General features: G+C 42.3%; 5 protein-coding genes and 1 long non-coding RNA gene across 9 annotated transcripts; 3 read left to right on the top strand and 3 right to left on the bottom strand.

Annotated features, from left to right (window-relative positions):
* Positions 1-409: 409 nt before the first annotated feature.
* On the bottom strand, positions 410-9,622 carry LOC146219833 (long-chain-fatty-acid--CoA ligase ACSBG2-like). Its single transcript, XM_084694477.1, has 15 exons — positions 9,497-9,622; positions 7,511-7,588; positions 7,223-7,338; positions 6,197-6,471; positions 5,426-5,514; positions 4,914-5,034; positions 4,663-4,743; positions 4,371-4,520; positions 3,788-3,955; positions 3,416-3,597; positions 2,932-3,165; positions 2,296-2,513; positions 1,973-2,112; positions 1,575-1,818; positions 410-1,140 (listed from the first exon to the last, which is right to left on the bottom strand). Exons 2-15 carry the CDS (start codon positions 7,576-7,578, stop codon positions 1,055-1,057), a joined length of 2,172 nt encoding a protein of 723 aa, XP_084550603.1. The 5' UTR covers positions 7,579-7,588; positions 9,497-9,622; the 3' UTR covers positions 410-1,054.
* On the top strand, positions 6,234-11,249 carry LOC146219832 (uncharacterized). 3 transcript variants are annotated; one of them, XR_014751009.1, is made up of 4 exons: positions 6,234-6,591; positions 6,708-6,791; positions 6,937-7,348; positions 10,901-11,249. It is a non-coding gene; the product is annotated as an uncharacterized LOC146219832 (long non-coding RNA). The 3 variants fall into 3 exon arrangements; XR_014751010.1 differs by lacking the exon at positions 6,708-6,791; XR_014751008.1 differs by having other exon boundaries at positions 6,708-7,348.
* hint2 (histidine triad nucleotide binding protein 2) lies at positions 10,784-12,351 on the bottom strand. Its single transcript, XM_084694481.1, has 5 exons — positions 12,066-12,351; positions 11,735-11,875; positions 11,393-11,497; positions 11,139-11,211; positions 10,784-11,054 (listed from the first exon to the last, which is right to left on the bottom strand). The coding sequence occupies exons 1-5, from the start codon at positions 12,150-12,152 to the stop codon at positions 10,963-10,965; spliced, it is 498 nt and encodes a 165-aa protein (XP_084550607.1). The 5' UTR covers positions 12,153-12,351; the 3' UTR covers positions 10,784-10,962.
* Positions 12,352-12,464: 113 nt separating this feature from the next.
* mrps30 (mitochondrial ribosomal protein S30) lies at positions 12,465-14,842 on the top strand. Its single transcript, XM_084694478.1, has 5 exons — positions 12,465-13,117; positions 13,429-13,574; positions 13,744-13,849; positions 13,976-14,152; positions 14,374-14,842. Exons 1-5 carry the CDS (start codon positions 12,502-12,504, stop codon positions 14,631-14,633), a joined length of 1,305 nt encoding a protein of 434 aa, XP_084550604.1. The 5' UTR covers positions 12,465-12,501; the 3' UTR covers positions 14,634-14,842.
* Positions 14,843-15,098: 256 nt separating this feature from the next.
* On the bottom strand, positions 15,099-19,942 carry emb (embigin). Of its 2 annotated transcripts, XM_084694480.1 has the most exons (9): positions 19,804-19,942; positions 19,103-19,171; positions 18,582-18,765; positions 18,205-18,293; positions 17,653-17,780; positions 17,275-17,560; positions 17,117-17,150; positions 16,890-16,975; positions 15,099-15,289 (listed from the first exon to the last, which is right to left on the bottom strand). In XM_084694480.1, exons 1-8 carry the CDS (start codon positions 19,868-19,870, stop codon positions 16,918-16,920), a joined length of 915 nt encoding a protein of 304 aa, XP_084550606.1. In that variant the 5' UTR covers positions 19,871-19,942; the 3' UTR covers positions 15,099-15,289; positions 16,890-16,917. The 2 variants fall into 2 exon arrangements, with proteins under 2 accessions (XP_084550606.1, XP_084550605.1); XM_084694479.1 differs by lacking the exon at positions 15,099-15,289 and having other exon boundaries at positions 15,596-16,975.
* Positions 19,943-21,228: 1,286 nt separating this feature from the next.
* Positions 21,229-22,728, top strand: cplx4b (complexin 4b). The gene is made up of 3 exons (XM_084694482.1): positions 21,229-21,293; positions 21,805-21,892; positions 22,501-22,728. Exons 1-3 carry the CDS (start codon positions 21,229-21,231, stop codon positions 22,726-22,728), a joined length of 381 nt encoding a protein of 126 aa, XP_084550608.1.
* Positions 22,729-23,084: the final 356 nt, after the last annotated feature.

Here is a 23,084-nt window from a genome sequence, read left to right as displayed (position 1 = left end):
ACCAGGGATATAGCCATCTCCTTAATTGAGTCTTCCCTAATTCCCCATGATGGTGATAAAGATTTCAATAATTCAAATGTTTGTATGTGGAACAGAGGCAGATTTAACAAAATTACTGAGGGTTCAAACGGAACTGTGTATTTGCAGTGAAAAATATACAAGGCAATTGTTTTGAACATGAACATTGGAGTTGCAACTCCAATGGCCAGTGTGGAGGTAACGCTAAACATCCATCTCATATTGTTAGTTTGCTGACAGCAAAGCTGTCTCTATAAACCCATTAAAGCATTATAAAATACTAGTGCAGAGTTCATTGCAAGTCATGTGAGGGGAGCTGCCACCCAGATATAAAAAGTCACAGCTGACATACCACACAGTCTCAGTAGCAATCAGAAACCAATCAAATGTATTTTATTGGTTGTAAAATTCGTATGTGTTTATTGATTCAATTCATTACAACATGTCAGAAAATCAACACTTCAATATTCCTGGTACTGTACATGGAGAGGCACTGAGTAAACTATGAACATCTGATTTCCCCCCATGCTGTTAGTCTTACGTAATTACTCTACAAACTTACAATTCATCAGAAACAAGGTTTCTCAACCCAGTGTCTTAAAAAGTGAATGGTTATTGAACACATTTCTAAACTCTAGAGGTATATCTTTTGAGCATTTTGGATGCTAGGTGCTGATATTTTAATAATGGTGAAGCTGGAATCCCATGATACTGTCTTCCAAAGTTCAGCTTTGCAGATTTTTGGACAAAGTACAAGCTAGTCTCTTAAGAGAGTACAGTAGATTTGGCAATGATTATACCGTTTATTTACAAAAAGTGCAAATATCATTGCTGCAAAGTCTTATGTACATAACTGCTTAAATAGTTATATGGAGTAGGAACCAATGGGAGGATCATAGTCATGCTGAGTTGCTAGACGCAGAACAATCTACAAAAACATTAAATAAAATACAATATCCTTAAGGCCTTTTCTAGTCATGTGATCTGCCCTAGTTTTAAGCCTTCAATATTCTCCAGTGTCTTTGGGTTTGCACTGTTATTCCTGTGTCACTCCATAGATCTGGTCTATTGTGTCCTTGTAGATTTTCACCACAACAGGTCTTCTTAGCTTCATGGTAGGGCCTGAAAAGAATACCAAGAAAAAGAAAGACAAATATTAAAAACAGACAACAAATATTTGGTATCTCTTTCCTTGGTAAATACCTGCAATATGGTGCATATAGTTAACCCCACAGTCGAATCTCACAAGGGAAGCATGAAGGAATGTTTGAACTATGCAAAAGGCTAGAATGTTGCTTGGAACAAGAATGCAGAATAATTAAGATAAAATCATTTACGTAAGTCCTCTAATGCTTGATGGCTTCCTTGATCTTTAACTGTCTAGTTTTACATACAACTGCAAAGTTATCACCCTTAGACCGTAATCTAACCAACAACCTAGCAAACATTGAATGGATGAAACAAGGAAATGACTAATCAAAAAGATTCAAAGAGGCGTAACTATCGATCACAGGCTCGTACTGCAAAAAGAAAAAACTGTAAAAAAAAAAACGTACCCAGTTCTCCTCCGGAAATTGAGAAGTCTTTGTCAAGAAGGACCCATTTCTGCACCTTCTGAGCGTTGGAGTTGGCTCTGGCATTGACTCGCTCCACTCCCTCCTGGATGGCCTGGTAGATGGCTGGCTCCTTATTGGCTATGATCTCCGAGACCTTGGTTGCCTTGACGTGGTGCCTCTGACAGAACTCCACAGCCTCAGGGCTTAGCTCATCTGTGGGTTCTCCGTTGTCGTCCACGACGCACTGCAGAGACGGAATAAGGACATTCACAAAAATGCATCTACTAATCTGCCTGTGTCTTTCTTCACACATTTGACACGATTTGATTTGAGAGAAAAAATACATGAGATAACCCTCCCCCAAAACACGTGAGATTCCCAAAACACGTGAGATTTACTTTGAGAGTGAGCATCATGGAGAGGAACTTGAGCTTGTCTCCCAGCAGCATGGCGTTGCTGATGATGGCTGTTTCAGCTTTCACTGCGTCCTCAATGGGCACAGGAGGAATGTTCTCACCCCCGGCCGTGATGATCAGCTCTGTGGAAGTGACATCACACTTCAGCGAGACACATCATTCATGTTGCTGATGCACATCTGCCTCAGTTGTAAGGACACAAGCCACATTTATGACTGCTCGTCTGTCCTGTCATCAGCATTTTGTCCTGCAATGGCTCTTTATTGACGCTCCAACGAACCGATAGTTGTTCCCAAACGGCCTACCTTTGATCCTGCCTGTGATAAACAGGAAGTCCTTCTTGTCGTGTTTTCCCAGGTCTCCTGAGTGCAGCCAGCCCTCGTGGTCCAGTGCTTCCTCCGTCTTGTCCGGCATGTTCAGGTAGCCCATGAAGACATGACGGCCCCAGAAGCAGATCTCTCCATTCCCGTCCTCGTCCGGCTTGTCCAGCTTGGTCTTGCAGCCTAGCACCACCTTTCCACAGCTGCGGCAAAACAAAGATTTAGGACCAACATAGAAATATACAGGAATGCCACATGCCGTATATAGCTTATACATAATCCATAAATATTTCCTGAGAAGAAAGATGGCTTCAAGTGGAGTGTAAATGGCAGATATTTTACTTATAAGATCCTTTAACAACAATCTCCTGTCCTAACCCCCCCCCCCCCCCCTCCCACTAAGTCCATCCATCATTGCCAGTCAGTCCAGACAGTGATCCACTTCACAACCCAACAAGCCCTTATCTCCGTGGGCCACTGACCTCGCCATGTTCCGAGGCCCCATCGTGAGGGACATACATGTTTATTTAGTTGTTGACAAATCAACCTCTCAACCTGTCACGTCGGACAGCTGATCTACTTCACACTCCCGACACGCCCTTATCTGTGTGGGCCTCTGACCTCATGATGTGGTACGCGTCCATCCAGGAGATGGTGTGTGGTCCGGTGCTCTCGCTCATGCCATACAGCTCAAACAGGGGGAGGTTGAGGCTCATGAAGTACTCCAGCGTCTCCTTGGTGATGGGGGCGGCGCCGGTGAAGCAGGCCCGGCAGCGGTCGAAGCCCAGGGCGGCGCGGACCTTCTTGAAGACCAGGTTGTTGGCCAGCATGAAGCCCCAGGGCACTGCGTTCTCCCTGCATTCCACAGCAAAACCAAACAGGAAGTCACATGACACAGCTGGTTATGGTGCTGGTTTGATATGACAAGGGGAGGCGTTTCGTTCAGTGGTGGAGTTTTTTTTTTAATCATTAACCAGCATGGCACACAATTACATTTTACATTATTACTAATCATTGAACGCTAAACTATATTATTATTTTAAATTAAATATTAACTATATTTATTCTTTGGACAGCAGTTTTTGCCTAACACTCTGAACCTTACCCGTTCATGGCACTGTAGCTGTACTGGAGTCCTACAGACTTGGCCCAGTCTGCTATTCTCTTCCTGAATGGAGATGACTTTGCACCAATGGCTTTCATCTTTTCCTGCATCTTCTCCCAGACACGAGGGACACCCAGGAAGCTGGTGGGACGCACCTCCTTTAGGGTATTACCCAGCGAGCCCTGAGACACAAATAATGTCAAAATCAGAGTTTGATCCCAATTGAAATATACATGATATGAATTCATACATTTGTATTAATTATCTGTCCATCTGTTTCATGCATCTGTATCGTACATTGGATCATACATTTCCAGTGATTCCTATAGTAAGTAAGTAATAAGTAAGTTTTGACATGTCATGGATTTGGACCTTGAGGGCGTCAGGGTCAGCGAAGTGAGTCGTTCCGGCGACTCTCATGCAGATCCACATGTCGTTGACCTGGGCGGCCACGTGGCTGAGGGGCAGGTAGCTGACCACCACCTCCTCAGCAGCCTTCAGTTCTGTCATGGCACCCGCAGCGTTGGCTATCCAGGTGATCTGAGGGTGGGTCAGATGGCTGAGCGGTTAGGGAATCGGGCTATTGATCAGAGGGTTGCCGGTTTGATTCCCGGCCGTGCGAAATGACGTTGTGTCCTTGGGTAAGGTACTTCACTCAACTTGTCTCGGGGGGAATGTCCCTGTACTTACTTTAAGTCGCTCTGGATATGAGCGTCTGCTAAATGACTGTATGTACTGTATGTACTGAATGTAAATGTATGATCTGGGTCACATGAGCAGGCCAGAGAAGTAGTAAGTTAGTGTTAACTCCTGGGTCTTATTTAGTTTAGAGTGTTTTTAAAACCTGAAGATAAGTCATGGAACCTTAGTAATACTGTGTGCAAAGATATGATCCTGATTCCCCACTACAATACATTAGGAGTAATACTGAGCAGAACGCCAATTACATACTCACGTTGTCGTGACTCAACATGACCCCTTTGGGATTGCCTGTGGTGCCTGAGGTGTAGATGAGCGTGCAACACTCATTGGCTCTCTGGCTGTCAATCACAGCATTCAGCTCCTCATCTGACACCGCCTCCCCCAGCGCCATGAACTCTGCCCACTGTAGAAGAAGGCAGTGAGGTCAGATTGGGCATGCTCTGTGTATGGTGTGTCAGGTATGCTGATATAATGCTGATATGCTGGTGTTCTTCTGCATGATTTGAAATGATCTTGTTGGTCGATCAACATTTTTGTAAATGTACCGTGTAGAGGTTGGGTAGTTTCTGTTGTAGCTCGTCCTTGTACTGAACAATGGCTTTCAGATGAGGTAGCTGGTCTTTAACCTAAGAGGGAAAATATTGTAGGACTATTAGGTTCATCATTTTATAGGGATTCACCAAACAAAGAGACATTGTGATTGCAAGAATGTCTGAGTGTCTGAATGGTTCTCGGAAGAACTTGGAACAACGGAACAAGGATCCATGTCATCTAAAAACTGAGGCTGGTTCCTGACCTGTAAGATCTTCAGCAGCTGTTTATGATTCTCCACCACTAGAACGTTGGCCTCGCAGTTTTCTGCCACATACTGACATGCCTCAGGAGAATTGGTGGTGTAAATACCTGCAGCCAGGCCCCTGAGGAGACACACACAGCACATCTAAGTAAGATGAGTGGATGGAATGAATGAAACGCTGTTGTGTTCGGAATAGGGCTTGTTAAATGGGACGAAAAGGCACTATGGAGCTGTATAAGAAGCTGGTTGTCTGGGTGTCATTGACCTTATGATGACATGTTTGCTGAGTCAATATGTCCACTGGCCAGTCTGACTAGATCAATTCTCCCCAGTGCCACACAGGAATTTCAAGCTAAGCAAACACATGATCCTCTGTTTTATTGACCCATGTTGTGAGTGTTAATTATATTTTCCCAATTCTTCAGAATCATATTCGTGCAACATATTGTACCAAGTATTTTCTCTTTGCGTTGATGGGGGACAATCATAGGCTAATTACTGAGCAACATTACCCAGCCAAGATACAGCCAATGTCTGCGATGAACCACTCTGGAGAGTTAAATCCCAGAATACCAACACCATGGAAACGCTCCAGCCCCAACTACAGAGAAAATGTAGATAGCAAAAGATTAAATGAATAAGGTGCGAGACACTGGCACATGTGCAGTCATATTTACTTTTGACCTACTTGATGCTTTGATACTTATTCCCGCGTCCTATATATGACCGTGAAACAGGAGAAGAAACATGACCTTTGATTCCAGCACACCCAAGTGTTAGCTTTCAGCAGCCCATTCTTACACTGAGACCAAAATTACAATGGGACAACTTGCAAAGTAAACATTAAAAAATTAAAACGTATTTAGTTAATAAGAACACAAGTGATCAATACCGAAGGAATTTCCAGTCAGATTTGAACCTACAGTATTTTCAGGAAATTATTGTGGTTCCATCACATGAATAGAAAGCTACTACTCTACATGAACATTACATTTTTCTTCATTTAGAAGTCACTTTTAACCAAAGAAACATCTAAATCATACACATTGAGTACATTAGAGGATTGAGGATCAGGGGAGCACAGTTCTAAAAGTATTTTCCGTGGTAAGTGCCAAGGGACTGTCTATATTTTGACCAGACACAACAACAATCCAACAACAGTGCCACCTAGAAACCCTAAAGCATCACCGGCCTACAAGCATTCCCATAGGTCACACCAACGTGGTGCTATGAGCGGAGGAACAGGTTCTAGAGCTACGCAATCATTCCATAAACAAACAGACCTTGAGGAAGCTTTTGGCAGCAGCTCTGCACTGGTTGTAGTACTCCCTCCATGTTAGGGCGACCCACTCCCCCTCGATCTTGGAGCTCAGAGCCGGGTGATCTTCGTGGCTCTGTACCGTCTCCAGAAACATCTGGTGGACCGTCATGGGGGCTTCCGAGCCGGGCCCGGACTCTTCCATCCTCAGCGTGACCGCCTGGTCCCTGACTGTGCTCCATAGTCTGTCAGCCGGCGCCAGAGACACCGAGGCCGCGTTGAGACGAATCGGCTTGGTTTCTGTTACGGAAGGACAACAGGGACAGAGGTTGGCTGACATCGGTGGCAGTTTCAGAGAGCAGGATGCAGAGTTTTCCCCACAAAAAGAGCTCAGCTCGGAACGAGGGATCTGGCGGAGAGGTAGGGAAGGAGGAAGGTAAAGAAGGAGGGAGGGAGCCAGGGAGGGAGGGATGTAATTGGGGGTGTGTGCTTCTTTCTGAGAAAAGTGAATAGACTCTCACGCTTCATTGTCATAGGGATCAAAAAAAATGGTGGTCATGTAATGTGACCTCAGGGGGAAAAAGAAAGCTTTGGAATGCAGCTCGACACCAGTTCATCAGGTTTGGTCAGATTTTGTGATTTGGAAATGATCTTGATTTGATGTACATAGAGCACACGCTTGACAGAAAAAAAGAATGGAAAAATGGAAAATGTCAAAGATTAATTCATTTTCTCAATTTTAATCATTAACTGATGTGATTTCAGACCCAAAAATCCAGACTTTTCTCACATGATATCAGCCATGTCCCTCTGGGTTGGTGAGGGGGCCTACCTGCAAAAACTCCCTCAGAGGGTCCCTCTCGTCCTGGGGACCGGGGTGGCTTGGCCGGGGCCTCAGCTGGGCTGGGTGGGTCTAATGCTGCCACCTCACCTGTCTCCTGGCTAGTATCACCTTGGTCATCAGACTCTGAGTCTGGCCTCAGGCTAGACCGTGTGTCTGGCATGCGTGTTTCTTGTGCAGAGTCACCGCTCCCAGTGTCTGGAGCCTCACCTTCGTCAGGCTCGGGGTCCGCTTCCTCCACTCCTCCGTTGGCCAGCGTACTGGAGGGGCTGCCGATGTGTTGGAGTTTGGAGTCTAGTGGTGACTGGGCCTTTGGTGTGTGGATGCTGCTCCAAGGTAACAACAAGATTAGAACACAGCTCATGACAATGACAATGATGATGCATGAACTGTTAAAGCCATGACATTCTCTCATTTGTTGATTGTTGAGTACACACACAGTATTTCTGTGATAACTCAAGCGTATTGTCTTTGTGTTTGAGAAATGTTGTTGGGTACCTTTCAGAATCATCCTCCATAACAGGAAGCCCATTGGCTGCAATACAATTACTCTCTTCAGACATCATGTTGAATCAACTGAAAACAAAAAAACAAATAACTCAGAAAAACCCCTTTGAACTTCAATTGGACACAATGTTCGCACACGCAGGACACTACTGGTATTCCACAAATGTCCCCAAGAAATGGTCCCACCAGATCTTTATATGAGCCATTCATAGTGAGCATTGCAACACGACAGACAGTTCTGATGACGCGCGGTCAGTGGTCACTTTCTTAAATGGACAGAGAGCAGTGTGTTGAAACCTGTCAGTCTGTGCCAAATAGTTTAGACATCTGTAGCCTACATTTTGAACCTTTTCCCTACACGCCAAGAAGACTGACTTTTGACCAAGTAAATTACATTGAGAAATAACAAGATAACCTTGGTCAAGACTGCTAACATATCTCTGTACTCTTATCTTATCTCTGAAGTGAATCCTGTTAAGTGTACCTTAACATGGGTAGGCTACACAGCAGTTCTAGTAATTTAATGCCTGGAAAAAAAGTTTGGGGATCCACTGCATATCAACTAACATAGAAAATACAGAAACATGATCAAATATCTGCAATGTTCTCCGTTAATGAATATGCTGTGATGTTATATTTAGGGATACCTCAACGCACAAGCGTCGGGTTGGAAGTGAGGCCATCTAGTGGAGTTAAGCTGTAGTACAGCATCTGGAAGTCGAGCCCTTGCCAGCACGACTCTTCAGTAGAGATAAACAAGAAATTACCCTGGTCTTATTTTAAAACCAGGACACAATAGTTCACATGATCACTATCGTAATCCTATCTTAAATGACTATGTCTGCATGTTATATGTATCCACATAAATCCCATTTGAGACATAAATCAATATTACAAGAAATGATGTGTGTCTATGTCAATATGCACTCGACAATACTTCATATTATATTAGTAGCTAATAATTAAATCAAATCATCAGTCAAGCCACTCACACACACATTAGTATAAATATAAATCAATGGGACTAACTTCTGGCATATGAAATAACTTCATAATCTCTAAAGGGCAAAGTTCATAATAATTGCAAAATAATAGCCTTGGTTTGAGCAATGGAAAAGTAACCACACAACCTTTTAACTGAATTATGCAAACATGTCTCCACTTCTGTTTGTGGATGGACATATCAGTGAGAATAATACATCCTACATTACTGGGTCAGACTCAGTAGCATCTTAGACAGACATCCCTTTAACAGGAAGCCACATTCTGCCATCCAAATGATGAAGTGTCAAAAGTATACAAAGCCAATCTGTTTCAACAGACTCCATCTGTTTCTGCCATTCAAACATGCTCACACTCAGCATACTAACAGGAAGCAAAAAAAAAAGTTGGGAGATCCAACCAGAAGTGTTAGTTTAGTCTTGAACAAGTTCCCCTCTTGGAACAAAACCATAAAGAAGCCAGACTCTGTTGACCAAACAACAAAACATTAGGAACCTGTCCTGCACCTGTGCCTTAACATGTAGGTCACTGGTGCTAAGTTCAAACACACAGGCATATATATATATGTATATTTAAGGTAACATTTGCTGCTTGTAACCTGTGATTATGTTGGAAATTCAAACAGTATAGTTGGAGTGTAGGTCTATAACGTCTACCGGTTAGCAGTGAATCAAAGCACTGCAGTACCAGACACCTGAGTAAACCATAGAAACATATCTGACATGATTACATTTCAAAACAGAGGACATGTCTGTGAGTCTACTATGACATGTGAGAACATTCATAGTTTGCAATCTGAAACGTTAGCCTGTCATAGTTGTCTTTACACACATTAACAACACTTAAATAGAGTTCCGAGACCAAAATTATACAAAAAAGATTTCTAAGTTACAAAATAATATGAGAATCACCAACCCAACCAGCAAATAGTATGTCAGATGTCACAAAACAAAAGGGTTTCATGTAGCTGCCTACCTTTCTGACTGGCACAGCAACAGTGTCACTTGCAAAATGACATCAAGTAGACAAGAGCAGTCAGGTGTAGGAAGAAAAAAAACGCTGGGGTGTAGTGCTGCCCAACTGACTGTGACTGGCCCCTTACACACTGATAAAACTCTGAAGGTCCTGTTGTATGACTGGTCTGACCCACTCAGGTCCCAACTTGCACAATCAATCTTTCTTACACCTACTAAGGTTCACATTACAAGTTAACTATCCACAGAAACCCTCGAACAAAGGTCAACTATGGCAGCAGACTTGGACTGACATTGGATAGTGTAAAGAACACAATGATCGTATGTTTCTTGCAATCGACATCGGAAGGGATCCCTTGTGATAAGAGTTGGTGGGCCATGTCATTTATAGATTTTTAAAGTGATGTACTTCAACATATAGTGCATTTGTCATTTCATGTAGTCGCAATAGGTCATTTGAAGGTTAAATGTCTCCCACTGGGTCAGTACACTGTTCACTAGATTTATGTAGATTAGTTTGATCAAACTATCTTATATTGAGATCACAAGGGATATCGCTGAATTGATAAGGGGGATCACTCACTCATATTTATGGGGAAAGATGAGACTTTGACCCACAAGTTTTTATTCTGTGAAGACATTATGTAACTTTCAGGTCTGATTGAAACACATTTGAAGTAAAGGTTTCTTCCCTTATTCCTTCTATCTTTATCTTAGTGGTGTTTCAGTAAATGTATTTGATTGCATTCATTTAATATCTTAATATATTATTTATTTATATACCAGTACTCAATCAGCTAAATAAATAAACTAATGCTAAATGTTATTTTCTTTCCTTTCCACATTATTTACAAAATATCAACCACAGCATGTTGTGGTCATTGGCTGCCTTCTAATATTGTGTTGTCCTCAATCAAGAAACCTGTCATGGGTGACTGGACAAGTGCCATTGCAAAGTTGCTTTTGTAAATATAGGTGAGAGTTTAAACCAGCTCTCAGGTGATACAGCGTAACCTACAGTTAATTTTGGCCATCAAGGTCATTCAGTGCAACAGCCTGTACCACCAGCATACTGACACTCATTCCTGTTTTAGCTTCTAGACTCGACATCTGCCAAAACAGTGTAGGTCATTTGAGCCACAGCATTAAAATGGTAATAGCAAGCATGGGACAGTGGTAAAAAGGACTTGACAGAATTCAACAAAACTATTCAATAACATACATATTAGACATACTTCAACTTTTTTTTGATCTAGGTAGCCTACTTCAGACTTGACATGAGACATGACGAATTTGATCATTTAGACATTTATTTCCAACTGTACATTTATTTACATTCTTCCAAATACATAATAAATCATTAGTCCACATCAGTTCAAATAATTTGTTTTGTTTTTTCAACCAGATCATGAACTTGTCTCTAAGGCCAAGGTCGTCAAACTAATCCTGGACAAAGGCAGACATCTTCTAGCCGGGAGGCCATCTCATCTGTCTCCCCCCCAGCACATGGATGTGAAGGTGGTACACGGACTGGGCCCCATGCTTCCCATCATTGATCACTGTAGACAACAGAAACATGTTGGAAAACAGTAATGCAACTAATAAAAGAAACATACCAGATTTTTACATTTGACCACACTTACCCACTCTGTAACCTTCCTCTAGGGACTCGTTCTTTGCCACATTCTTTGCAACTACCAGGAGGTGCCCTAAAAGCTGATGATTGAGAAAATATTACAGGGATAAGAAACATATTCTGTTCTTATGTGACTTTTTTTTTTCCAAAGGTGTACTGACGAATATCTACAGTATGTAGTACATTAGGGACAAAGGTCTAAAAGACAATGGCTCACTGACAATCGGAACATTTTATACATTGAAAAATGTAAATCAGTACCTCTGCTTCATCATCTTTGGCCTCACTTATTCTTGGAATATGGACTCTGGGAATGACCAGAAAGTGCACAGGGGCTTGAGGGCCAATATCTCTGAAGACAACGCACTGCAAAAAGAAAAACAACACAAAACATCTTAAACTGATCTTTGAAAGTCTTATCTAATACCTTTGATTGTGTATTGACATACTTCCTAACTTCTGTCCAAGCACCATATCATATTATATGCAGTCAATAAATGTCTGCGTGCAAAACAATTTGAGATTACAGATTTGTGGCCATAGGTCATCATCATTCGTGGCAGCTGAAAGAGAGAGAGTGTGTAACTCAATAAATCTGTGTACCTTTTCATCCTCATAAATTATATCTGCAGGAATACTCTTGTCAATCACTTTGGAAAAAATTGTTGGAGTTGGAGACCCATATTTCCTGCTCGCCTCTTCGGCCAGACGCACCTCGTCGTTTTTCGATGTGCAGAGGTGTCTCTATGACAGTTGTAAAGCGTGTAAATTAACAACGACACTTTGATTAAAGGACAGCTTTACTTGTCCTCGACACATTGCAATCTACATGTGGTTAACAACTGGACTGAACGTTTGTGCCATCAATAGTCCAAGACAACAACGTGCTGATCTTTAAGATTAAAGCGATTATGTTCATTCTCAAAATAGCTACCTCTGATGCTCGACACGCAGGGCGTAAAGGCTTGACAAAGCACAGACTTATCCGGACGTGGGACCGAATGCCTTTGCAAAAATTCATGGTTTGATTTACAGTTCACCCCCAAGCTTTGTCGCTACCCGGAAGTTAGATTCTGCTCCTTTTGGTGCGTTCAATATTCGAAACGTTTCCCAGTGTTCAACATATTTTCGGTTGATATAAAATCAATCAAAAAGCGATCTATAATTGATAACGTCCCACGTTGTACGTGTCTTGATTTTGGGTAACTTTGTAGCTACCCCATGTATAATCTCATGCATAGACTGTATGATCTCGTGTCGTTTCTGAACCGGGCGTTACGTGATAGCACAATGGCAGTGTCGGACGGTTGGGGTGGATGCACCAGGAAACAGAAGAAGAGTTTGCGGAAGTGTCACCGACACGCTAAAACATGGCGACCCGCACGCGATTGCCCTTGCAGTCAGTATTTTGTAAAAATGGAATATTGTTCAGAAGCGGACGACTTGTTCATACTAAGACAGACATACAGCAGCCAGCATACCCTCCCATAGTATCGTCTCTTACTGCTAAAAGTAAATCTGCAAAGAAGCGTCAGTTAGAAGAGCATGTCAACAAAGTTTGTACTGCCAATGATGTACAGGAGAAATTGACACTACTTACAAAAATACAACGAAAGAAGTACGTGTTGCATCCGCAGACATTCGCTTTGAATTCCGATAAGTGGTACCAGCATTTCACTAAGACCGCATACCTACCTGGCTTACCGGATACATTCTCAATCGTCACCGAGAGTAAAGATGAGTCGGCCCCTGACGCTCTGCAGAGTGTTCCATCACCATCAGCCGCCATTGATGAGAATGCATATGCAGACATACGATTGTATTTTATCAATGCTATTTTGCAAGAGAACTGGTACATGAAGAAACCCAGGCATTTCACGTTTAGAGAACAAGAGCATAACGTGGCCCCTTTCCTGAGGAACCTGATGTCTGGACTTACCCACGCACTGGCAAAGCACAACCCTGTGCTTCAGTGTTCAAGCCTAGGTAAATGAGTGGGATTGTGTATGGCTTTATCTCAGTGTCCCACAAATTGTCCGTATTAGTAGTGAGGTGTTCATAACACATTGTTTTGTGGTGACATTTGGGTCAAATGGCTGAGCGGTTAGGGAGTCTGGCTATCAATCAGAAGGTTGTTGGTTCGATTCCCGGCTGTGCCAAATGACGCTGTGTCCTTGGGCAATGTATTTCACCCTACTTGCCTCGGGGACAATGTCCCTGTACTTACTGTAAGTCGCTCTGGATAAGAGTGTCTGCTAAATGACGTAATGTAAATGTGTCAATGTTGTGCCCTGCAGACCTGGACCCTCAGGTCAACTTCTACTGGCTAAGAGGGCAGAGGACCATCCCTAGGGGACACCGAAGAGGCAGAGTGGAGCCCATCAGATTCCAGATAGATGACAAACCACATAGTCAAATTAGGGTACATCAACAGCTTCCAGAGGTATGAGTTAGACTAATTACACATCTATACTAATACACGCACACTGTGCCAAATGAATGACTACTCAGGCATGGTTATTAGATGTATTAGATGTCTAACAAGTCAGCTGGAGTTAGACCCGTCGGATGTCAAAGGCAGTATCCATATCGGCTTGATCCCTGTGTTTCAGTTCATCCCACTTGAGGCATCAAACACAGCAGATGTCCCAGAAGTCAAGTTTGCTCCTGACCTGCTGCCCATGTTCAGACGGCAGTACGACAACAACATCTTCACAGGTAAGACACGAACGTCGACACCGACGACACTGTAAATGACAAGGCTGTAAACCATAACTATTGTTGGTCAGTGACACTGTTGGGTACATGGGAAGTATAAGTATCTTAACATCCTCGTCGATCCAGGTGCCAAGGTCCCTGACCCGGCCTGCTATGGACACACCCAGTTCCACCTGGTCCCGGACCGGTACCGCCGAGACAACATGATCAAACGTAACTTGGAGGACCAAATCGAGGTCTTCCTGAGGGCCAATGCCATTGCCAGTCTCTTCGCATGGACTGGGGCCCAGGCCATGTATCAAGGTAGGGTGTCATTGCTGAAATATCAGATAACCTACCCATGTGCAGAGTCACCATACACCGACACAAACGTTTCCTACAACCAGATATTTGCCGTGACTGGTATCTGCTTTAGACATCTAGCATTCCTAAACTTGTATGCCTTTCCACAGTGGTGGAAACAGCCGTGGAAGCAAATTCATGAAATGTAATTGTGATAACGCCTGCTGTCTCTATATCCGTAGGTTTCTGGAGCTACGAGGATGTGACCAGACCCTTCGTGTCCCAGGCTGTGATCACAGACGGACAATACTTCTCGTTCTTCTGCTACCAGCTGAACACACTGGCCTTGTCCGCGGAGACCGACTCAGGGAACCCGAGGAAGAATGTTCTCTGGGGGACAACGAGCATGCGTCTGTATGAATCTGTCCAAGATGGGGCTGTGATCGGCCTGGACGACTCTGTGCTGAAACTGCTGGTTCAGTTCTTGATGAACAAGCCGTGAATAGGACAAATCAGGAATTAGACTGCACCAGAGAGTCTTAGAAGTATGTTGATTACGTTGTAACTTATGGTCATACATGACAAATGTGTATGATAAATGTGTCGTGTATATTCATGTTGGAAAATACTTGGGTGAGATGGTTAATTGCTTGTAGGAATGGATAGTTTCACTTGAACTCAAATACAAATACATTTAATGGGTCGAGTTTAGCCTGAAGTGTTTGTGAATTTGGTTTATTTTTTTTGCCACTAGATAGTTCAAAACAGCTTATTACGTGACAACCATACACAGATTGAGATAAGTGAACACATCAAAAATGGACACAGGTTATATCTAATGTATATTACCATATGCATACATTATAATGTATTTAATTCAAGTAAAGCATAGGTAGCTAAACATTTTTGTATGGATTTTGTATAGGCACACTGCTTTTTGGATACAAACTACTAAGACACCAGAAGTTAACAGAATCCCAGAACAGTGTAGAGTGGTACCTTGTGTGATATTCATTTAGCAAATGCTTTAAAGTTGCCGACTTAAGGCACTGCCCACATAAATCAGACTTGACTAAAATAATAAGTGCAGTAGTACAAGTAGAATTTGCAGCAGACTTCTGTTTGAAGGTTGAAGCTAGGCTGAGGCTGAAGTCCTTTCTGTTTGGAAACAGGCACAATATGCTCTTCAACATGCCTTACCAAACGACACAAAACACGAACTCAAGATACAACTAAAATGTGGATGTAAAACTCAATTAATTAAAAAATGATTCATCAATTGTCCACAAACCATTGACAGTGCTTATTAGGGGTGGACGGATCGATCTTAAGGATCGATAGTATCGTTACCAACATTGGTATCAGTATTGACTGATACTCGCGTGAAAAGATCGATACTTAAGTTTAAATTTTTCTTCTTTTCATTCACTACACAACTCCCTTTATATCATAGTGATTGTTCAAACTTTGGGTGGGCGATACTGCAAAATTTGGTATCGATCCGATACCAAGTAAATACAGGGCCAGTATTGCCGATACCGATACTTTTTACTTTGAAAAGCATCTGATCTACTTTTGTGTAGGGGAAAGCAATGCCTCATAATTTATGAAGTCAATGCATCATCAATATGCAAATTTGAATGAAAATAGACTATTATTGTGTAATTGCTCCCTGTGACTCCCTTTACATCATAGTGATTGTGCAAACACCACTCCTCTTACTTTGCTCAAGCTCACTTTGCCCCTCCCCTGCTATGCTGTAAGTTGCTGGCGTGCACATGCAGTACACGACTCAGTCAGCAGCACACTGATGGCTGCATAAATGCACAAACACTGCAATCTGGGACAATTGCAGGAACCGCATTAGGTACTGCGGCAACAGCACAAATTTTAATAACCTCAAGAAAACGTATGCAAAAGAGAACTCGGAGCTGCAAAGTAAACGGAAGGAGGAGGAGGGGGGACCCCCCAAACCAAAACCCCGGCACGAGACAGAGCGCACTGGCAGAGGCCTTTCAGCATGGTCAGAAATATCTGATTTATAGCAGTGAAAGTAAGATTTAGGCATCTCCAGCATAAGTTAATGTTATTTATTGGTCATCATAGTGGTCATTTTAACAGACTGATTCAATAGGCTACAGAGTATTCAGTCCGTCAAACTATATTCAGCCAGCATAATAAAAATAATATAAAAATAGCCAATAAATCAAAATGAATTATTTTACTGGAACTGAAAAATATATTTATTTTTAAAGATATACCTCAAACCTGAAATATGAATATTTCTGATTACAATCATGATCAACTAATTAAAGGAAAAAATCATTAAGGCATTCAATGATCCTCAAATTTTGCAGTATCGCCCGCCCCTAATGCTAATATGTTCTCAAGCAGGATTAAAAGAACAGGAGCATACAGGAATAACACAAGCGTACAGGAAGATATGGAACTCTTTCATTCAGTACAACTCTCAACTCTCATTCAGTAAGGCTGACTCACTTTTTTGGGGGTTACAAAATTACTTTGCAACTATTCATTTGTAACAGACTGTGACCATAGTTTTGCAACAATAATCATCCAAAATAACTCAACCCCTGAAAACAAATGCACTAGGAACATTTCATGAATATATTTACCAGTGACTGAATCCATTCTGGTTTAATTCAAGAAGCAGTTTGCAATTCAAACACTAAAACATTCTTACTGGAATGTAAATTAATTTTATATTCTGATGAAAATTAGTTGAAACAGATCAAACCTGATATGACTTTGACCTCTGTTTATGTTTACATCTTTCTTTGTCTTATTGTGGAACTTTCTTCCATCACATTTTCTCCTTGTGCCCTGAAATCATAAAATAGATTTCTTAAAATATGTTTCTTGGCACTATCCGCTGTGAAACTGTTATTATACACCAATTTAATGTTGCGTTGGAAATTATCATCTGCTAAATGAACACATTTTGACAGATTGAAGAATACTTACAGCTTACTGGTTTGGGCACTTTGATTTTCATTTCCTGAGAAGAATGACAGTTATCAACACAATGTCACCCCTATGAAGAGGTTATGTTGATAAGCCACATTTCTAATGATCCTGCCCACATGAAATGAAACAAGCTCTGGTTGTTCCACTGGTTTTACCTGGGTGGTTTTGCTTCCGCGAGTTGCGTTTCTCACACAGTAGAATGAGGAAGACCAAGACGACAACCTCCACCAGGATGGCTAGGAAGGGCTTAAGGGGCTCTATGAAGGTGATAACTCGTAGCTTCACGTGGCCTTCGCTGGCGCCGATGTGGAAGACCGCGCTGCATGAGTAGATCCCGGCATCAGACTCGTTCACCGGCAGCACCGTCAGTTTGGAATGATACCCTTCGGCATTGACATGCATCCTGTGGCGCGAAGAGTTAGCTTCCGTGTCAATAAGCTCCTGAAAGATCGAAACACCAGAAGAGACACTTAAAGTCATATTCCTTTACAGTGCCCAAGAGTACCATCAAGGCTATGTGGTGTGTTACTCACCTTCTCGGTCCCATTGACTTTATACCAGAGCCAATAGACCGGAGGTTTCTTTGATTTACAATCAATCACCACAGAGTCACCAACATAGCTCACAATTGGCTTGTCTCTCATTTCCTTCATCTTTGGTACTGGGAAAGTAACCACGAAAATGTTATTTAGCCAGTGCTTTTATCCAAAGCAATGTAATTCACAGGGAAAGATCTAAACCTGATCTGCAGTCAAATCCTCTAACCATGAGCTATAACCCTCCAACATTGCCTACTCAATACTTCAACACATATATTTTGCCGACTTGAAAAGCCTCTGGACCCACTTTCCTGTATGTTCTAGATGTTTCCCCTTGCTCCAACACACCTGATTCAAATACCTAGGTTGGTTGACAACTATTCATTTGAATCAGGTGAGTTGGAGCGGGGAAACATCTTGAAACATACTGGACAGTGGGCCATGAAGACCAGGGTTGAAGACCACTGGTACACATGACTGAATGAGACACTGTGAAACATGATATTGTGACACGTTTTAAAGTGGCATGAGAGGACATTGGCCTACCTGCCAAATGGAAGTCTATTCTCGCCCCATCTTGTGAACCGACAAAGACACATGAGTAATCCCCCAGGTTATCTTTATTAATGCTGAATCTGTGAAAGAAACGATTGTCACAACTATAGGATAAGAACCACAACTCTGACAAAGTAAAACATTGTTTCCTATCGCTGAGTTAACACACTTGTAGTACGTAATGTGCATTTCTGCATAACCAATATAATGTTTAAGCACTGTCATTTTCTCTCCTTGACAACATCTTTATAATACTGTGACACTTAACTTAAACATTTATTTGAATGTATGCAAGTCATAAGATTCCAGACGCAAATGTCAGTTCCCTAAATCCCTAAATTTGACTGAACAATCAAACACATACTTACACTTTTTTGAGATTATACTGCCCTTTTTCCAATTGTAGTGTGACTTGAGTGTTATCAATTTCAATCCCATCTTTTTTCCAATACCCAGTAATGTTGGGCAATTTGGTTTTGTTACCCGTCCAGGTACAGTCTAATTGGACCTTGATAGGTTCCAAAAGTTCAACATTTTCAACATGACTGTCACCTGTATGTTCCAAGTTTGGATGAGAATTTAAGCACAGAACAAACAGGCCAGAATAAGACAGCTGTTTTTAAACATCTTGTAAAAGTGAAGGAGCCTAATCAGTGTGTTTGTACTTAATACTTCATGGGTACTTAATTCAACCCTCTCAATTACCATTGTTATCTGGTCCATGTTTATAACTACCTGAGGCGTTGTATTTGTAAAATAGCAGAGATAGCAATAAAATATCTTACAGTTTATGGATCTAACAACATAGTAATCCTCAAGGAGAACCTTCACCCCAGTGTCTATCACATGGTTAAATGACAAAAGAGTCTGTTGCTAAATGTATAGTCACCCTGAAGGACCACACTTCTTTCAAGCAGTGCCGGTGGGTCATCTGGGACCAACGGAGGTGGTGTGTCAGCTGTAAGGGAAATGTGCTTCATTTTCAGTGTTTTATGATGAGCATTGTTGGTACTACATAAACCCTGATTAAATTAACTCATTTTCATCTTCTGAAAACGTTGTACTTTGTTCCTGTTTGTATAGTCGCCACCCCTTACGCCCTTGCCATTGTTTTGGCTGTTTAGAGCACTGTCTACTATAATTGAACATGTTATGTGACATACTCATGATGTCATGGCTACAATGGAGTACACAACAACGTTTGAAGTGCTCTATGAAGTGCCAGTGGCACATGTGCATTCTGGAGTAAACCTGACTTCACCAGTGCTTCCCCTCAACTAGCTCAGTAAAGAAAATAAAAGAAATGTTGCCTTGCAGAGGAAATTACATCAACGCAGCCAGGATACTAGTGTAAACTGTGGCCCATGTACAACCCAAAATACCTCACATCCATTTAAAAGTGGGAATATAACACGGTATGTCTATTCTGCAACATGCAGTACTGCTGTAACACAGACACATTGTCACATTCAGTTATCCGTCTCCAAGGTCACATGAACAGCCAGCTAGTCAGAGAACAGGTTGAAAATGAAAATAATCCCAGTACATTTACACCCCCAAATGATAAATAAAAAAAAAACGGTTATTTACTTGTGTCGATGCCTCTGGAGAAGAGGATCAGGAGGAACCAGAGGGAGTGGATCCAGGTAGATGACATGTTTGCCTCAGTCAGTTCTTGTTCTCTCTTCTGCCGTCCTGCCTTCAGCAGACCACTCTCTCCCTCTCTCTCACACCCCCCCCCCCCCCTCCCTCTTTCTACTGATGCTAGCTGCGTATCGGCTTGGAGTCCCCTTCCCCCGCTTCCTCCTCAGCATCCGTGACGTACCACAGATATCAGCCTACTGCCTCCTGGTGTTCATCCATTATTCACACAGACTCCCAGGGAGAGGCTGTGACTCAGATCCCATACCGCAGGACAGCAGAACGGTGTAACTCGAAGCATTTTTTTGCTGTCTTTTCCACTGTATCTCTGTGTTTATGCAGACCTGGCCCACACGGTGCGTGTGACGCAGTACGAGTCCTTGTTAATGTGTATGGGAGTTACACTTGCGAGGCTTCACTGCTCTGGAATAACTGAGGGGTGTAACATGAACCCACCTAGTGGTAGGTCATTTGTTGCTGCCATTTTGGATTTAACACCTTACTCCCAAAACCATGGGGTAGGTCACATGCCACTAAACTCACGCCCCCATAATCCCTACCATGATTCTTAGTATGTAATTATTCCTTTAATCCAAAACATTTGCGAACTAAGTATTACTCATGTTAACATGTTGTTTGAAGAGTCCTTCTCTATTTACCATACTTTTGAATAAATTATGTTGCAGAAAGTGTGGTAGTTTAGAGACACTGATGCAAATGGTTTTGCATGCATGGAGGAGATTCTTCAAGCACATTGTTTAAACAGAGGAGGGAGATTACCCGTGATTTCCGTGATCAATCCGGCTATCTCAGTCTGTCTGTCTGGGACATCGTTTGGCACACATGCTTTGGTTCTTTATGTAAGGGGATTAATGCCAAACAGGCATGTGCAGTTTAGGACAGAGCATGACCCTGCGCTTGTGAAATCAACTTGTTCACCAGGCCAATCCACTGCATTGCCACATCTGAAAGTTGATAGTGTGAGCTTTCAGTTTCATTAGGAATATTGCATTTTTTTCTAATTGAAAGAACATGCTCCCAAGAGGCTTAAACCAGATTATGGCGTCGGCACAATTCTCTCCTTTCTGGCTCATGCTGTCAGTTGTCAGGGTGCCCTTGACTCCCTCAGACCGAGCGTCGGTTCCCATTGGTCCGGCCCACAGGCAGGCCAATCCAGGGGCAGCGTCCGAAACCTGTAGCCTGACAGGAGAAAAAAGGAAAAGTGCAACAAATCTCCTGGGTGGACCAGTTGTCTCTCTCTGGAGCTCCCTGCGAGGAGTTCAGAAGTTGCTCAGTCCAGTGAGGAGCGTTGAGAGGAGCCTGCTGTAGACGTTCCTGCGGGAGGAAGAGGACCCAGACAGACAGAGACACACCATGTCGACCGATGGGATGTCACGGGAGGAGGCTGAGGAGTACCAGAAACAGCTGGTGGAAGAAAAGTAAGTCTGGACAGACAAAACTTGTATAACTTCATTATGTAAAGTTCCGAAAGAGTGATGATGGAAAAAATATGATAAAAAAAAATATATAATACTAAGCCACTAATACATTTTGGTCTCAGAAAATGCTGTGTTAATGGTAAAATATTTCTTTTTCTGAATACCAGTTTATTTCATTAAAATTGTACAAAAAAAAGGTTTGCTTAATTTCTATTTGTTGAGAATAATGCGATTAACTAAATCATAATTTATAATACACGACAGAATACATGTTTGATTTGAACAATGTATTATTGACAAACCTTTTATACTACCCTTTGTAATGCTTGCAATATTTAAACATAAATAAATAAAAAATCTGCAATCAGTTTTGTGCTAATGAATTTTAATATGTTTATGTTATGTCTGTAAATATGAAGTATGAAATTGTCTTTTAATAAAAAATAAAAATACATTTGGTATAGCTGACAGATTGGATGTCATGGTTTTTGTTCCTATCTAAAAAAAAAAGGATGGAGAGAGATGCTGAGTTTCTGGTAAAGAAGGCTGAGAGGGCAACCTTGCGGACCTGCCTCAGAGATAAATACAGACTGCCAAAGGTAAGACTCTCCACTCTCTTTCCACTTGTATATGCCTGTTAACTGTAAGCTCTTTATAAATCCTGGAACCAGAGCCATCGCAAGAAATGAGACGCGAGGTGAGAAACTTACGCAATGTCTCTCGTAATCACAATTACTACCTCAACGGACATAGGTGATGCAACAGTTTTTGCCTGTGTGCCGGTCTGTCTATCTCTCCAGTGCGTGACCAAGCACTTAACTAGGAGCCCACAGCTTGCCACAAAGAGCGTGTCTGTATGAAGCAAAGGGATTACGGCATCAGAAAAAGACTTAGTGAACTTGGATGTCCCTGGTGTTTCCTGGGCTCTGAAATGTCCTGTGTCAGAGCCATCTGTCTCCCAGGCCTGGTATAGCAGGGCTGCTAACCCAGCATAGATAACCTCTTGGCATGCTGAACTAAGCTTGATGTCTTATTTGTTTGTTGCTGAGCCAATCAGGGTTTTTCTGTTCAGTGCCAGAACAAGGAAGAGACGAAGTTAGAAAACGACCAATTAGAATCACTCTTTAACAAGTGTAAGAGAAATGTTCTTAAACAGCCATCTTTGTCAGTGTTGGTCTGACCTCGACACCCGTGTTCATACCCTCAGAGTGAACAGGACGAGAATATGATCCAGTTGGCGGGAGATGACATCGACGTCCCTGATGAGCTCCTCAAGATGGTGGAAGACGACGTGGCGGAGGAAGAGCAAAACGACTCCCTCCTAGGGCAGATGCAGAACCTGCAGAACATGGACATGGACCAGATTAAGGAGAAGGCCTCCGCCATGGCCACGGAGATGAAGACCAAGGCGGAGGAGAAGTGCTCCGTCATGTGAGGACCAGAGACTATCGAAGCAAGATTTGCACTTCAAATGGGTCCAATTGTATTTCAAAATGTTTTCCTTTGAGCTTGGGTGGGGTTTGAGATGGGTGTTTACAAACGTGCAGTTTTTTTTAAAAGGGTTTCAAATACTCTTTGACCCATGTATGACCCGTTCAAGATTAGTTCCCTACTCCAAGTATCACTTTTACTTTCCTGACACATTCCAGCTTTGATTATTCTTCAGGCTACCTTAGTTTGGTTAATCTGTCAACAGGCAGTCTCCTGGACAGGTGAAGTATAACCTGCCCTATGGCTATGGGGGGTATTGAGGAAAACTTGACAGGGTAATGAGTTAACTTTCTCTGTTGA

Source organism: Hypomesus nipponensis, chromosome 28 (assembly GCF_054491055.1).
Source record: "Hypomesus nipponensis isolate SF chromosome 28, ASM5449105v1, whole genome shotgun sequence".
NCBI lineage: Eukaryota > Metazoa > Chordata > Actinopteri > Osmeriformes > Osmeridae > Hypomesus > Hypomesus nipponensis.
The sequence above is the reverse complement of the archived record's forward strand: the minus strand, read 5'-3'. Positions and strand labels throughout refer to the sequence as shown.

Excerpts from the sequence above, each read along its gene's own strand:
- LOC146219833 (XM_084694477.1), bottom strand. The coding sequence starts at position 7,578 with ATGATGTCTGAAGAGAGTAATTGTATTGCAGCCAATGGGCTTCCTGTT. Across the intron at positions 3,956-4,370 it reads TCATGTTGAGTCACGACAAC|ATCACCTGGATAGCCAACGC; the intron begins GTGAGTATGTAA and ends ACCCACCCTCAG. Across the intron at positions 2,113-2,295 it reads TATCACAGGCAGGATCAAAG|AGCTGATCATCACGGCCGGG; the intron begins GTAGGCCGTTTG and ends TCACTTCCACAG.
- mrps30 (XM_084694478.1), top strand. The coding sequence starts at position 12,502 with ATGGCGACCCGCACGCGATTGCCCTTGCAGTCAGTATTTTGTAAAAAT. Across the intron at positions 13,575-13,743 it reads TACATCAACAGCTTCCAGAG|TTCATCCCACTTGAGGCATC; the intron begins GTATGAGTTAGA and ends CCTGTGTTTCAG. Across the intron at positions 14,153-14,373 it reads GGCCCAGGCCATGTATCAAG|GTTTCTGGAGCTACGAGGAT; the intron begins GTAGGGTGTCAT and ends CTATATCCGTAG.
- cplx4b (XM_084694482.1), top strand. The coding sequence starts at position 21,229 with ATGTCGACCGATGGGATGTCACGGGAGGAGGCTGAGGAGTACCAGAAA. Across the intron at positions 21,294-21,804 it reads AAACAGCTGGTGGAAGAAAA|GATGGAGAGAGATGCTGAGT; the intron begins GTAAGTCTGGAC and ends TAAAAAAAAAAG. Across the intron at positions 21,893-22,500 it reads ATAAATACAGACTGCCAAAG|AGTGAACAGGACGAGAATAT; the intron begins GTAAGACTCTCC and ends TCATACCCTCAG.
- hint2 (XM_084694481.1), bottom strand. The coding sequence starts at position 12,152 with ATGAATTTTTGCAAAGGCATTCGGTCCCACGTCCGGATAAGTCTGTGC. Across the intron at positions 11,498-11,734 it reads TAATTTATGAGGATGAAAAG|TGCGTTGTCTTCAGAGATAT; the intron begins GTACACAGATTT and ends TTCTTTTTGCAG. Across the intron at positions 11,212-11,392 it reads CCAAAGATGATGAAGCAGAG|CTTTTAGGGCACCTCCTGGT; the intron begins GTACTGATTTAC and ends CTCAATCATCAG.
- emb (XM_084694480.1), bottom strand. The coding sequence starts at position 19,870 with ATGTCATCTACCTGGATCCACTCCCTCTGGTTCCTCCTGATCCTCTTC. Across the intron at positions 17,781-18,204 it reads AATAGACTTCCATTTGGCAG|TACCAAAGATGAAGGAAATG; the intron begins GTAGGCCAATGT and ends TTACTTTCCCAG. Across the intron at positions 17,561-17,652 it reads AAGTCAATGGGACCGAGAAG|GAGCTTATTGACACGGAAGC; the intron begins GTGAGTAACACA and ends TCGATCTTTCAG.